We start from the raw sequence: 15,164 nt of genomic DNA, 5'->3' as shown, positions 1-15,164 counted from the left end.
CACTACGAGACAAATCCAAACTGAGGGCTTAAAAAAATAAAATGAGAAAGAAGAATGTCAATGTTATTGTTGAACAAACACGAGGTAAAGGCTTGTGTTGACTGCTGTTCTGGCTCCCCACCCCCCACCTCCAAAATTTCCACAGCAAAGCAGGAGAACCGAATGCGTGAAGAAGCCCTCGTTGGTAGAAACGTCGCATCAAAAGTTTGTCAGTAGCTTGCATATTTCATATATTTGCATATGCTCTTTTTTTGTCCTGCTCCTGTACCCAGCTGGAGGTGGAGGTGCACACTATGCTCAACAATAAAAAAGTAGATTTTTCCTCCAGCTATGTACTGCTTTGTGTATGCTCATGCTGCTGTGTCTTGTTCACATGTCGCTGCCTCTGTACGAGGGGAAGTCTGAATGTCACAGATTTGGGAGAGTAGGGATGCCTTCCAGAGCCAGATTCCCTGAGTGTCCCTGGAGAGAGACCTGACAGAGAAAAGCCATAAGACAAGCTTCAAAGGACACACAGAGATTGCCTCCCTCTCCTCCACCACATCATCTCCACCCCCCCACCTCGATTCCTCATTTCACCCTCCTCCTGCTCGGCTTCATTCATACATCAGATGAGGGAGATGGAGGCACGCTAGCAGGAAGGAGGCAGCGGAGGCACATTTGCAAGCCATTCCCTCGAAGGGCTGCAAGAATGCCTCCTTTTGGATGGACTGTCAGTGGCCAAGGGGCTCCTCTCCCCAGACGGCCTCAGCACCGCGCCTGCATCTCTCTGATTTCCCTCACCAGCTCCTGCTCGGGGCCTCCAGCCTCGCTGTGTGCCATCTGTGCCCGGCGGAAACCCAGGCTGGAGTGCTCCCTCTCTGGGTAATCTTCATGCCGGAGCCCCTTTGATCAGAGTCGATAGACCAGGCGTGGCCACGGGGAGGCCGGCTGCACCGAGCAGCCACCCCGGAGAACCAGCGAGGGGGTTGGAGGCAGCAGAGCACAATATGAGCTGTTACACTCACGATCAGAATAGAAGCCTACTTCAACATGTCTGACCACGGAAAGCAGCTCATTCGGAAAAAAATCAACATTTGAAATGCGTGACGTAGACTTCGTATCTGTAACCTGTCATTTAAATGCTTCTTCCAGGTTCTTTGTGTTTCTGAAATATCTTCACATGCTTGCTAACATAATGTGTGCTCCCAGTTGGGAACAAGACATCATGAACTGGGAGTTTATCGTTTAGCCTTTCACCCACACATTTCCTGCTACTTTATGGGTTTTTTTCACACTATTTCGTTGCCACACGAAGAATATGAGGAGGAGATATTCCCAAAGTCCTCAGAGGCAAGTCCAGTCAGCAGCCATCTTGGCAATATCCTCAGGCAGTTATTTAACAAGGCGGCTATCGAAATGAGTGGGGATGAGAGCCATAACTTCACTTCAGTGGTCACCGGGACATAAAAATAGTAAAGAATCAGGTTTCATGAGGCCATCAGCGTAACAGCATGGGTTTCATCTTTGTGGTCATGGTTTCTGTAATCCTGTGCATTAGAAAGATATCCTCTTAAAACTGTCGTGAATCTCGACCGCACTCTCGTGTCGGTGCAACAACGCGGTTGGTTGTCCTTCAGTGGGGAAATTCTCATTGTCACAGAGCTGGTTAGCCTGAGTATTACAGTATTTTGAATAAAAAGGTGACGTGTCCATTCAAACAAGACCCTTGGATGGTTGGAAAGCCAACTGGTTTCATTAATGCTTTACTTCTTCAGAGCTTTTAGGACGATGAATACCAGAGGACCAATGGAATAACACAGTTAGACACAATTTAGAAGAGCAAGGCTGAGCTGCTGCTGTTGCCCTAAATTTCTTCATATTTTGAGGATCATAAACACACAAAACTCCTCAGACTTGCAAAGCTGTCTAAACACAAACAGCCATATACAATTTGGGGTATGATTCAAACACAGTGAAATAGAGGCAAAGTTAGGATTTAAATCAGGAAAACGGAGCATAAATCTTTGGCATGTTTTGGCACTTGGTGCTAAGGTCAAATTTCTCTGCATGTTCCAGCAAGATAAACTCTGATGCACATTACAGTCACACTTTTCCTACATGATGCAATTATAACATCAAGTTTTTCAACATCAAGCGTTTTCAGCTGCTGATTTCGAGTTCTTGCAGCAGCATCTCTTCCTCTCTCTCTCATCATCCTCATCCCGCTGTTTGCCATCAGCATTTGCCATGTTGTTGGAGATGATCAGAGGACAGGAGAGGATTTGGTGAGAGGAGAGGAGGCAGTGCAGATGCCAAAATACTGTGTGTGATCTTCTGTCTCACAGCCCTTTTCATGCATCTCACATTTTCCCCTCCGAGGAAGCACGCAAAGGGAAACGAGATCCAGGCCCGTGTTTGTTTTACACTCTCCCACTCAAAGGGAAATATTCATTAGGTCTTCCTCGGAAATGGAGAGGCTGAGGAGGGATGAGGAGAGGAGAGACGGGTAGACACAGAGACAGACAGGAGGAGAGGGAGGAGAGTTTGTGTGTCTGCTTATGACTGTTTATTAGCCTGCATATTCCTCAGTTACCAAACATGATGAGAGAACATCAGTGTGTTGGCAAATAATGGGCATGTTTATGGAGCAGCACGCAACATTATGGCATGGCAATAGTGTGTCTGGGCCGGGTGGGTACATTAGTTTGTAAGTAATGCGAGCCCTGAGCGCTGGCAAGCTTTCCAGTGATGTAATATGAGAACCAAATGAGAGTTATAATCACTATGAGGACCGAGGGAGGGGAAATGCATCACCATCACCGATGGACGCCTCAATCGCTCACTCTGACAAATGGAGAATAATTTATAAGTCTCTCCCTGCTGTTCTTCAACCAAAGGGGTCCACGTGACTTATTTTGCCTCAAAATGCAGTGGAAGTGGATTATTTGGTATTAAAATTGTCCCATTGGGGTGTTTAGGTGGTGGTTCAGCGGTTTGGGTTCAGTTCCTGGTCTAAACAAAGATGATGAATGAATCAAGTTTAGAGACCAAACACGTGCAGGTTCTGTCGTGCTCGACTGCTCCTAGTCTCTGCCGACACCCAAGGCCACATTAAGCCAGCCTGACCAACGGCCTGTGCAGCCTCATAACCATGACACGTCATCAAAATGTATTAATTTAAATAATGTGCTATACTCACTGCCCTAAGGGAAGGATTTCAGTATCTTCGGGTCTTGCTCATGACAAAATGAAGCGTGGGGGGACTTAGGGTGAAGACGGAACTGAACCGGAAGTCAAAGCTTTTGATTTTACCAGTTGATCTACGTTCAGACTACGTTCCAGCTGTGGTCACGAGCTTTGGGGAGTCGTGGATACAAGCTGCTGAACTGGTTTTGGTCTGTGAGGCGCCTCTGGGCTCAGACTTAGACACTGTGAGGAGCTCGGACATTGGGGGCATCTCGGAGTGAAGCCGCTGAGGTGGTTCGACGTCTGATCAGGATGCGTTCTGAGCGTCTTCCTTTGGAGGTTTTCCAGGCACGACTGACTGGACACTCCAGAATGGACCTGGTTTATATTTCCTGCTGCCACTGCGATCAGACCTCAGCTAACCGGAAGAAAATGATGAATGAATAAAGATGGATGGACATCAAAAGATGGAAGAATATTTTATACAGCAATAAATTTACTAAGCTTAAAATAAAGCATCTGCTGAGAGAACGGTTTACTGTGTAAACCTCCCTGAACTTTAAAAAAGTGAATTTTTAAAAAAGGATTTGCAGAGGACGACTATTCCACACTTACAGAGCCCTTATGGCAAATTCCCTTCTACCTTCTACCTCCATTTTGCATTCAGGTCATTAATGTAAAATGGTGCAAGGCAGCACAGTGATTTGAAGACCAGCAACAAAATTTTAAAAATCAATTCTAAAAACAACAGGAAACCAATGCAGTGAAGTGAGAATGGAGGAAAAGTTCAGTTAAGTCTACCTCAGTGTCTTATGTTATCGGTTGCTGTAATCATTTCTCGTGTCCAAAGTGAGCAGTGATCTGCCAGGATGAAGACTTGATTTGTTTAACTCGAGCTGCTGAAACAACATATTAGCTTTACCTGAACCTTAGACTGGATTTTAGCACTGGATACAGACTGGATCAAGGCCAGTATGAACTGCTCAAATGATTACAGCGACCAGTAACTCTCAGCAAATACATGTGCATGTGAGTTTTACGTTGAACTGAATCCTCCGCCAAAAAGACGACATTCTGCTAATGTTGAATCTGTCACCTGGTGTATTTACCGTGGACCGTGACCGATCCATCAAAGACTGAATTTCCAGAAGTTTGTACTGAATTTTGATTGGCTAGCTGCAACACCACATCGCAGGACACGACACGTGCTGCACAACAAGTGAGTTCTTTTTCAAATTCACATGAAAGGACGTGTTTGTTGATCTGCAAATGCATTTCAGCTGCAAATCTTCTCCATGTGCGGAAAAGTGGCAGATGTTTCCAAGAGTTTGGTGATGTTAATGACCTGTTACATTGCGAGATATGCACCACAGTTGTAGTCCCGTGACGCCAGTGCAGCTGGAAAAGACCAAAATCTGGCACTTCCATCTCTCATTTTCTTGTAAAAATCAAATCTCCAGGGCGAAGAAAAGCTGAACTGCCAGAGAGGCTGCAGCTTTGACAGCTGAAGCGTTGGTGATTGAATTGATTGAAATGATGATTGTTGAAGTGTTTGCTTGCCTGCCTGTAATTCTGATGGTTTTCCTGCCTTCCATCACTTTCCATTGCATGATGGCATCTCTTCAGCATTCTTCTAACCCTGAACACAAACAAGTGGCTGAAAATAATGAGTTACCTTTTTTTTTTCTCTCCTGGTGAACAAATGGCTTTCTGTTTGGTCTGTTGGAGAAGTGATTTCACCACAATAGGACAAGGACACTGCAGTCTGAGTGAGGACTGACAGATCAACTTGTTTTCTTTGTAACAGATGATCACCTTGAAAAAAATAAAAGTGATTGTCCTCAGTGAAGCGGATGGAGTGTCACATGTGCTAGTTTCCTGAGACACGTTTTCAGCCCAGAGAAGGGAGAAAATGGACAGGTCTCAATAACAGAAGCTGAAGTTGGGAAGCCGCGACCCCCTCGAATGTCTCTGAAGACGAGCGGGTCACCTCTGGGAGCTGCCGTCCTGTCTGACATCGCCTCCATCGATACGTTTTCAGTGATGGCCATCACCGCCGGCGCCCTAAGCTACTCTGCAATCTCTCAAACGCCACCTCCTCCCCAGCCCCCAAATCCCATCCACATCATCCTTCAATCTTCATCCTCCTGCTCCCCCGGCTTATCGATTTTCTATTTTCCCTTTTCTCCCCCTCCTCTCCATCTCCTCAGACACACTTCCAACAGTTCAGCCCGTCTCTGCGAGCTTTCTCTTCCTTCTTCGTCTCTTCGCTCCTCTCTCTTACTCGATCTGGTCAGAGTTTCTCCTCTTTGACAAGGTCGAAGCCCCAGCCGTGCTCTTAGCTGCTTAAGGTTCGTAAATGGAGATGTAATGTAATAGAGCGGTTGGGTAATAGAATCTATGAGGGCCGGGTCTGATCTTGTTAGAGCGGGTCGGCCCGGAAAGGCTCCATCGGGATTCTGAGCCATCAGCTGCCTGGGTGGAGGCTTTGTTCAAGACTTTCATGCCAAGATATTGCAGAGGCATCGAAAGTTAATGCAATCATAAAATCAAAACTGTACAGTGTAGACATTAATGCCACAGTGTGATTTTTGTTTAGGAGCTAAAGTCAAAGATGCAATAGTTCATTCCGGACTGGTTCGAACTGGTTCATACTAACGGTGCATTCAGAGCTCAAATGGTTTGAGTTACTTCAAACAGGTGACAAAGGTCAAAAGAATCCAAACACGTACTGAAACAGGTGGATAATACTCAGTGTTGTGGTCGAGTCACCAAACTTCAAGTCTGAGTCCAGCTTTGAGTTCCCAGTGTTCGAGTCAGAGTCATGTCCAGGTTATTGGAGAAAAATCCGAGTCGAGTCCAAGTCAGATCCACTGCTAATCTGAATCAAGTGCAAGTCGAGTCAAATCCAAATGTATTATCGTCTAATTATTATATAATGTTGAACTTAACGTAGATATCATCTTGTGCCAAGTTACTATGGTACATTACATAAAATAAAATAAAAATCTGAGGACTTGTCAGCGATTTACGTGTTTGAATGCAGTTAATGCACAAGTTCGAGTCAGCAGTGCCCAAGTCTGAGTCAAGTCACAAGTCCTTAAAATTAGGGCTCGAGTCGGACTCGAGTCTGAGTCCTGGACTACAAGAAGCTTGATCTGTTGATGCATGAGCCACACTAATATGTATGTGTGTGTCATGTTAATTATGAAACATTCTGGGGAAGTGTGTCACACACACACACACACACACAGAGCTCATGGGGCAGAAATGGCTGCCTACAAAAGCAATTTCATTATTTTTCACAACAAATGCAAAAGGAATAAAAAAACCAAAAAGTGATCTGATCTGTGATCTGTTTCATGATCAATGACTGGGTCCATTATTCTGACAGTGAAGTGGTTTTACCGTCTTTATTTTTGTATTAATGCGGCCTTTTGGTTGGCTCACTTACCTTATTTGTGCATCAGAACAAATAAGGTGTGAAAGAAAACATTAGAGCAGCTAAATCAGAGTTTGCCAGTTTATGTTAGCAACTACACAAGAATCATGCAATTAAGACCTCTTTATAGCATCAGAACAGAGCGACCCACGCATGAATCAAACTGCTGTTGTTGTTGTTCCATCATTTCACTTCTAACATCTAGAATGAACACATTACAGCCTGTCTGTGAGTGTGCAACAGCAGGCCTGGGGTCATTTTATGGCCTACATCTCTATACATACATACAGACTACCTTGTACCTATTTTAATTAGTTCGGTCCATAACAAACACATGGTACCGAGAAGAGAATCAGGCCTTGGAGCTCACTTCAGAGGAATGTTGTTGGGTACACATAGAAATGAGATGCTATATTATGTTGTACCCTTGTTTAGTGTTAAAGGATAAGTTCAGATATTTTCAAGGCTATCTTGGCACAACATTAACATGCCCGTATGTACTTTGGCAGAGCTACTGGTTCCTGTAGTCGTTCTTCTTCTCCGCACTGGCTGCAAAGCACACCCTTCCCAGTGCAGCACCAGTGTAAGAAATGAGACAAAATCCACAGTCCTTCTGTCCAAAAGGCGTCCAGCCAGAGGAAATATGAGGTATCAACCGTGTGAGATGGCCAAACAAGGTCACATTAGTCTTCTTCATGCAAAATCCCCTGAGGAGGAGGAGGATTTTTTTTGAAAAGCGGTGCTGCACATGCCATGTGTTATGCCATTACACATTTTATGCCATTTTAAAATCATACAGAAAATAATTTTAATTATCAGCTCCCAACTTCTAAATAATGTAAATACTATGAACAGGAATTATGAAATTTCTGAAAACCCTGATGAATCCATTTTGAAGTAAATTTATTGTGTAAAGCCTGAAAAGCCTGTATTACTCATGCTAATTAAACCTGAAGTCGATGGATGTTAAGCTGCGTTGTCGATGCACAGCTCTGGAAGCCATCTACAGGTTCAGCTTCAGGTGAGTGTTTCACACATTAGACACTTTGTTCAAGAATAAAACCTCTTTGCAATCATTGGGACAACACTTCTTATTTTACTACTTAAAATGCAGAACATTCCTGAAACTGACAGTCTTACATCCATTTTAATCATTTATTTTTAATTTGTTGTCAGATTTATCAGAAATTATGAATTATGAATATGTCTAAAAGTAACGCCTGCACGCTATACTTTACAATAATGCATTATCTGTCACCACCTATCTGTTGCATGGTTGTTCAAGGGGCAATTTAGAGTCACCAATTAACCTGCATGTCTTTGGACTGTGGGAGGAAACTGGAGCACCCAGAGGAAACCCACGCAGACACAGGGAGAACATGCAAACTCCTCACAGGAAGTCCCGGGCCTTCACAGGAAGACCCTGGCCTTGCTGTGAGGTGACTGCGCTAACCACTGCACCACTGTGCTGCCCTGAACTAGATTATACACTACAGTCATCTATCTTATTTATGAGCTGTGTGGTAACAGGTAAAATTAAATGCTGTTAAAACACCAGGCCGGAAACTATCAAGTAATATTAATCTCAAGCCCACGTGATTACGACACCTCCCTCAAGCGGGCAAGGAAAAACTCCCAAACTGACCCCTTTAACGGGAGAGTCTGGAAGAAACCTTGGGAAGGCTCGCACAAGAGGAAACCCCCTTCCAGGGACTGTTTAGTGTCGATGGGCCAAAAAGACAAGCCTGGTGCTGCTAATTAAGTCAATGCAGGCGTCACCGTTTATCTCCCGGTGTTCGTTGCTCCTTCTTCTGTGCTTCCCTGCAGTCCATTTCTGGTCCTTCCTTCGCGTAGCTCTCAGGTGAAGAGCGGCTGATGTTACAGCGATGGCCTGGGATCATGCAGAGACAAACATGATTACTGTAAAGAGGCACCAACGTGAAAAAGCAGCAGTGTAGTAGGGATTTTGGAGACTAGAATGATGTTTTTTCTGAGGCCCTTTAGTAAATATGTTCAAAGCCCATGTTTAGATAGGCGTCCCAAGTTTCAAAGGTATGTGTGATATAGGAAGGAGGTCTCTCTTCCCCTTCTCTTTGTGTATTGGAAGGGTCCATGTCTAGATGAATGCTCCCCTTTTCTTGTAAACAACCAACCTATAAAAGCAGAGGGTTAGAGATGATTCAGGAGTGTGGTTGTATTGGCCTGAATCCACTCACATGCATGTAATTGATGCTGGACTGCTTTGTAATAAACCTTTTTATGCAAGCAAGACAGCGCAGCTCTCTTTCAACATCTTCACATCATCGTTATCCAACATACAACAGCGGCAATCTGAAAACCTCACAGCAGCATCTGTCTTATACTTACACTTGTCTGGTATGAGCTAATAAAATATGATGTTTAGTCAGGAAAACTTGTCACTGTTTGTGTCAAATTTTAAACCATTAACGGGCGGCCTGGTGGCATCCTCATTTAGACCCTCCATCCCTTCAATTGCCAACTTCTCTCAATCTCTACATCAAGCTTACCATGAATAACTTTTAAGCCTCATGTCAAAGAAGAAAAAACCCTGACACAATCACCAGGGTTATTTCATAAAAGTTTGGAAAATGTCCTCCAGGACCACAGAAGATGTTATACATCAGTGCGCCTCATACTGAGTAAAACTGAGCTTAATGAGTCAAGCTGTCTGTGAGTGTTCAGGGTCAATTCATCTTGCTAAGTTCTTGCTAATGATAAATAAATGTAAATAAATTCTTGCTAATGATGAAACACCTAAAGACACTAAGAAGTGAACTGATTGAGAATCAGCCGATCCTGAGAGTGAGCTGCCATAGATGAGCCTACCTGTATGTGTTTGTCCACCTGCATCCCAGCTCATCTTCATCCTCTTCCACTATGTGGAGCTGCAGTCTGGACTTCTTTAGAGATGCTGCTGGAGTGTCCTCAGAGTATCGCAGTATTTTTCCATCTGTTGGACATATGTACTCACAGATAAAGAGACAGAATTGATCGCTTGTTGCATCTTATGTTCATATCACATAACAATTTCGGCTAAACTGATTTAAAACAAATTAATCTCAAGTGTGAGTGCTGGCAAACTGTCTATGGTCCATCCAGGTTCTTCTGTTTCCTTTTCCTCTTCCTCGTCGTGTCTGGAGATGAGCAGTCTGGACTTCTTTAGAGATGCTGCTGGAGTGTCCTCAGAGTATCGCAGTATTTCCCCATCTGTTGGACATATGTACTCACAGATAAAGAGACAGAATTGATTGCTTGTTGCATCTTATGTTCATATCACATAACAATTTCGGCTAAACTGATTTAAAACAAATTAATCTCAAGTGTGAGTGCTGGCAAACTGTCTATGGTCCATCCAGGTTCTTCTGTTTCCTTTTCCTCTTCCTCGGCATGTCTGGAGATGAGCAGTCTGGGTTTCTGCACAGATCAAATGTTGTTTAAATCTTTTGCTCCAAGAGTACAATCTAATGAAAACGGGGTTGTGATGTAATACCTACTTTTCGTCACGCTGTGACTCTTTGGACATGCTAGATGAAGCCTGGTGAGAGTTGTTGGACACCTCTGTAAGGAAAAACAAAACAAAACAAGGAAGTTCACTTGTTCACCAACATTTGGAAATTGATTCACAAAATTTCACCAAACTACCTACAAATGTGTCACTTTTATACAGGACATGGTTTAACTGAGACCTGAATTGGATTCAAAGATGAGCTTACTTGTTTTTTTCTCCACCTCCTCTGGGTCCATCTTCATCCTCTTCCTCTTTGGTGAGGAGTTGTCTGGACTTCTGGGTGAGCCAAGATGTGAGTCTGTGAAAGTGTCCCGCTTCCTTTTCTTTTGAGGTTGAACTTCGGCCACACAGACTTGAACCTCAAATGGAGTCTCTTTCGAGTCGTGAAGAGGGTCCATCCTCATCCTCTTCCTCTTTGGTGAGGAGTTGTCTGGACTTCTGGGTGAGCCAAGATGTGAGTCTGTGAAAGTGTCCCGCTTCCTTTTCTTTTGAGGTTTAACGTCGTCCACACAGGCTTGAACCTCAAATGGAGTCTCTTTCGAGTCGTGAAGAGGGTCCATCCTCATCCTCTTCCTCTTTGGTGAGGAGTTGTCTGGACTTCTGGGTGAGCCAAGATGTGAGTCTGTGAAAGTGTCCCGCTTCCTTTTCTTTTGAGGTTTAACGTCGTCCACACAGGCTTGAACCTCAAATGGAGTCTCTTTCGAGTCGTGAAGAGGGTCCATCCTCATCCTCTTCCTCTTTGGTGAGCCAGTGCCTGGTGTTCTGCATAGATCATATGTGTTTGAATCTCTTGAACTTAAACAGGAGACCTGAATCATTATTGACATGTTAAGAAGTACTTACCTTGTCCCACTATGTGAGGCTACAAAAGTGGCCCATGTCCTCTTCCTCTGATGCTTTGCTTCGGCTGCGCTGGATGTTGCTTCTGCTGGAGTCTTGTTAGTGTTTTGAGGTAATTCTGGAAATGAGTAAAAGGTAAAAATGTGATGTTTTGATGCTAACAAAGTTCAGGAAAGCAATTCTTAATGTTCACCATATAAATACTGACTACATTTTGAATCATATGGAGTGAACTTTCAGATTCACCGTCCTGCTTTCTACATAGAGATGACTGAGAAATGATTGTTGAATTATTATATAAGTTGGCCAGTTCAGATGTGACTGTCCACAGACTGCTTTCGACTATCGTCGGTCTCTTCCTGTCTGTCACTAGTTAGTAATAGTTTTCTCTCCCATTTTACGTGAATGTTGCATCAGGTGAAACAACTTTCTGCAGCAATGTTTGGCCACATCTCACTTTATTCATTTATCACGTAAATAGAGACGGTGCAGCTGTACAAAGTGGTGAAACAAACTAGTTCTAATGTAACAGTTAGTGTTTACTTTACACTCAAACCTAAAGGTATAATATATAGGATTTCTCCTAAAACTGTGTAGTCTCATACACATACACCTCACAGTATGCCTTAAATGGTCAAACCTGTGTTGACATAAATGAGCCTACCTTTGGGTGTCTGATCACCTGCTTCGCTCCTTTTGTAGTTAACAGAAAAGCTAATTTGCTGAGCTTCTGATATGTCGTCGTGGATGGAGAGGCTGCTGGAGATGGCTGATGCAATGTTCTGGATGAGGGGATGTTCTTTGTGTCTGTGCCAAGCAGGACGTGGCTGTCGGGAGATTGACTGGTCCAGGGGGGCAGCGCTGATGGTGCTGGTGCTGGTGCTGGTGCTAGTGCTGGTGCTGGTGCTGGTGCTGGTGGAGGCCTGTGGGCTCAGGCATGGCTGCTGATCCTGACACACTTGCATCATTTCACAAGATGATTTTTTGCTGCAAGAAAACCATTAATTAAATCAAGCGACTACATTGATCGAGGCACACCAGCAGAGATTCTAACATTGAGATTCTAATGTTGAGATTTAACGTAGACTTACTAGAGGCTGTTGGGGTAGCTGGCTGCAAGGTCAGTCATGGTGATGAATAGATCCTCAAGAATCTGACTGGGTGTTATCCTTTTGCTGACATCCAGCTGCAGCATCTTCTTCAGCAGATCTACAAAGGTCTCCCTGTCTGTGATTTCTGCCCTGTTGTCCTCATCTGACAGATGGCAGACTGGCTTTACCTGAATCAGAATAAATCATAGGGGTCTTAATGGCTCATGGTAATGGATTTGTGACAAATTTTCTCATGTTTAAAAACAATCTGATTTGCCAGTTGGATTTCATACCTTATTTAGATCATCCAGGGAGTTGAAATGAGTCTCAGTAAAAACTGCGCGTCCATACTCGAATGGTGTCTAAACAGAAATATTTGATTGTCCCAAACACAGTGAGTAACGGAAAGACAAAGCTTGAGGGAACAATAGAGACAATGAAAGATGTTCTAGTGTTCATACCTTTAATGTCCACTGACGTTGACGATACATCTTCCTCCGAAAAAACCACTCGGTTTTTAGTCCATTGTTGAGAAGTTCCTGTGGCAGCTGACCCTGAGTCTGCGTAATATGTCGTAACTGTTTGCACAAGACAGATAGGTCCCAATGTCAGTTACACACTTATATTTTGTGAATTGTGTTGGAAAAGCTCACTAAGAAAAAGTACAAGTACTGCTGTTGACTAGAGGAACTGTTTTGCTTTGTGGAAAATGCACTGACTTACCATGTCATATTCACTGTCCCCGGGGTACAAGACATTGCCCAAGAAAAGCTCTGCAGCGATGCAGCCCAAAGACCAGATGTCAATGGCTGTTGTGTAGGGAAGTCCAAGGATGACCTCTGGAGACCTTAGAGAAGATGGAGACATACAAACACATTGATTTAGTTTGGTTGCCTGCTTTGTTGGAAATAAAATCTAAAGCTCTCGGCCATTTGCCTAGCAATTTACCTGTAATAGCGTGGCTGGAGATACGAGCCCCTCTGTGACTGTGAGACGTGACGAGCTAAGCCAAAGTCGATCATTTTAACCTTCAGTGGCTGGTTTACATGGTCCACCATCATGATGTTGTTTGGTTTGAGGTCGGTGTGAACAAGTCCGAGGTTCCTCAGGAATTCTAGAGTTGTAGCCACCTGAAATCATAAACAAGCCATGTAAGAAGGTCAGTTTTTGTCTCTGAATATGGGTTTTAAATACAGTCCTCTCTCTACAGTCCTCTTTTAAACACAATGCAGTCCACTAGAACAGTAAGGATATTTCCTACATTAAAATACACTGCAATGCAACATCACCACAAAAAATGTTTTGTGGGCCAACTGTAATGTTAACAGCAGTGACACATACCTGGTATAAGATAGGACGTATTTCGTTCACAGAGAGACAGCAGGTATGTTTCTTCCGCATGAAATCGAACAGACTTATGTCGAGCAGTTCAAACTCTATGCAAACGTGCTCTCGGTCAATGAAGCTATCAGTCCACTTGACAAAGTTGAATCTGTCTGAGTCGAAAGCTCTCAGGTATTCAAGGATGGCCATCTGGGGAACGTAAGAGGGAGATGTTGAGATGGTTTGAGGTGAACAGTTTAAAGTACATTTGAAGCAGCACAAAGGAAAACTTTGACAAACATCATACCTCATTCTGCGCCTCGGACGTTAAACTTCTTTTCTTCATTATCTTCACAGCCACCGTTCCTTTTGTGGCTGCCTTTATGCACTTGGTGACGGTTCCAAAGCTGCCCTCCCCCAAAATAGACTTCACGAAGTATTTGGAGGAGGGGGAGGCCAGGGTGTCCAAAATAACAAGAGAGTCGTCATCTGAGGAGGATGTCAAAGATTGAACTTTCTCCCTGTAATTCATAGACTGGAGGTGAAGCAAAGAGAAGTAGACACAGAAAAGGATTATTATGATTTGTTATTCAAATCATAGTGAGTCTGTTAACTCAGAAACTTCACTCCCACAGATTTCAAATTAAGATGCTCCAAATTCCCACTTCTTTTATTTCTCATCATGTCCAAATGCCATTTAACTAAACACATGTGCACCAAACTTGCAGATCTCATAAAAATACAACACAAACATTAAAAATTGTGTAAAAAAACTTGAGCTGCTCATCTATTTAGCCAAATATATATGCTCAGTGGACTCTAAAGTATATGTGAACCAAAACATGCCTTCACTTTAACATTGAGATCAGCTAGAAACTTAATGTGACTAATTTGCACAGAAACAAACTTATTTACTCAACTTACCATCTTGTTGCTTGGTGTTTCTCCGTGTCTCGTTCACCGTGTCGAAACTGAAATGTCTGAAAGGTTTGTCCTCGTGCTGAAACTCACTCGAACAAAGTGAGAGCAGAACCGCAGAACGGACTGATCTGAACCCTGCAGGCCTTTGTGACATCACAGAGTTCTAAAGTCTTTGACAGTCACACGTTCTAACATTCCGCAGGTAGAATCAGCTTTATGTCTCCATGAAACAGTATGTACAGTGTGTACTGTATGCTTGAAAGACATGTTTTTTATTTTTTATGACATTTCATGAGTTTCTGTTCAGTGCAAAATGTCCACCAACTGCCCACATGTCACTGAGAAGTCAGAAATACCAGATTACACCAAAAAAAAACCTACTCCACTGCACTGTAGAGTCAAACATTGTACTTTAGTTTCTAATGATTTTTTTTTTTCCCTTTAAACTGCTCACATCACAGCAGCAAGAGGTAAAATCATCCAATCCTTCACAAAACAATCAAAGATTAGGAAGATTAAATATGAACTTGTATCAAAATGCCCCCCCTCAGTTGCCTCAGCTCTCAGAGGTATCTGATGACCCTCTGGTGGGACCGACCCCTCGTCTGGGACCCGCCGGACTTAACTACACCCATGAAAAATATAAAAGCAACACTGCTGTTTCTGCTCCCATTTCTCATATTTAAGAAAATGTGATTTAAGGTTTAAGTATATACACATAGTATTTATTCCTCACAGATTTTAAGGACAAACGTGTTTGGAAATGACCTTCAGCACACCCAAATCAATCAAAAATTGATGAGTTTTAAAAGGTACAAAGCACAAAAACAAAGAATAAAAATGAAGAGTG

At 43.3% G+C, this 15,164-nt stretch overlaps 1 protein-coding gene and 1 long non-coding RNA gene across 2 annotated transcripts; both read right to left on the bottom strand.

Moving 5' to 3' along the window:
- Window positions 1–7,760: 7,760 nt before the first annotated feature.
- Window positions 7,761–9,520, bottom strand: LOC124068384. The gene is made up of 2 exons (XR_006844951.1): window positions 9,458–9,520; window positions 7,761–8,501 (listed from the first exon to the last, which is right to left on the bottom strand). It is a non-coding gene; the product is annotated as an uncharacterized LOC124068384 (long non-coding RNA).
- A 741-nt stretch (window positions 9,521–10,261) lies between these two features.
- On the bottom strand, window positions 10,262–14,911 carry LOC124064502 (homeodomain-interacting protein kinase 1-like). Its single transcript, XM_046399035.1, has 10 exons — window positions 14,318–14,911; window positions 13,701–13,928; window positions 13,412–13,603; window positions 13,019–13,200; window positions 12,794–12,917; window positions 12,532–12,648; window positions 12,364–12,432; window positions 12,071–12,258; window positions 10,493–10,934; window positions 10,262–10,273 (listed from the first exon to the last, which is right to left on the bottom strand). The coding sequence occupies exons 1-10, from the start codon at window positions 14,318–14,320 to the stop codon at window positions 10,262–10,264; spliced, it is 1,557 nt and encodes a 518-aa protein (XP_046254991.1). The 5' UTR covers window positions 14,321–14,911.
- Between the last annotated feature and the right edge of the window lie 253 nt (window positions 14,912–15,164).

The sequence above is a fragment of the Scatophagus argus genome, chromosome 1, assembly GCF_020382885.2.
Source record: "Scatophagus argus isolate fScaArg1 chromosome 1, fScaArg1.pri, whole genome shotgun sequence".
Classification (NCBI taxonomy): Eukaryota; Metazoa; Chordata; class Actinopteri; family Scatophagidae; genus Scatophagus; species Scatophagus argus.
Note: the sequence above shows the minus strand (reverse complement) of the source record. Positions and strands in the feature narration are given on the sequence as shown.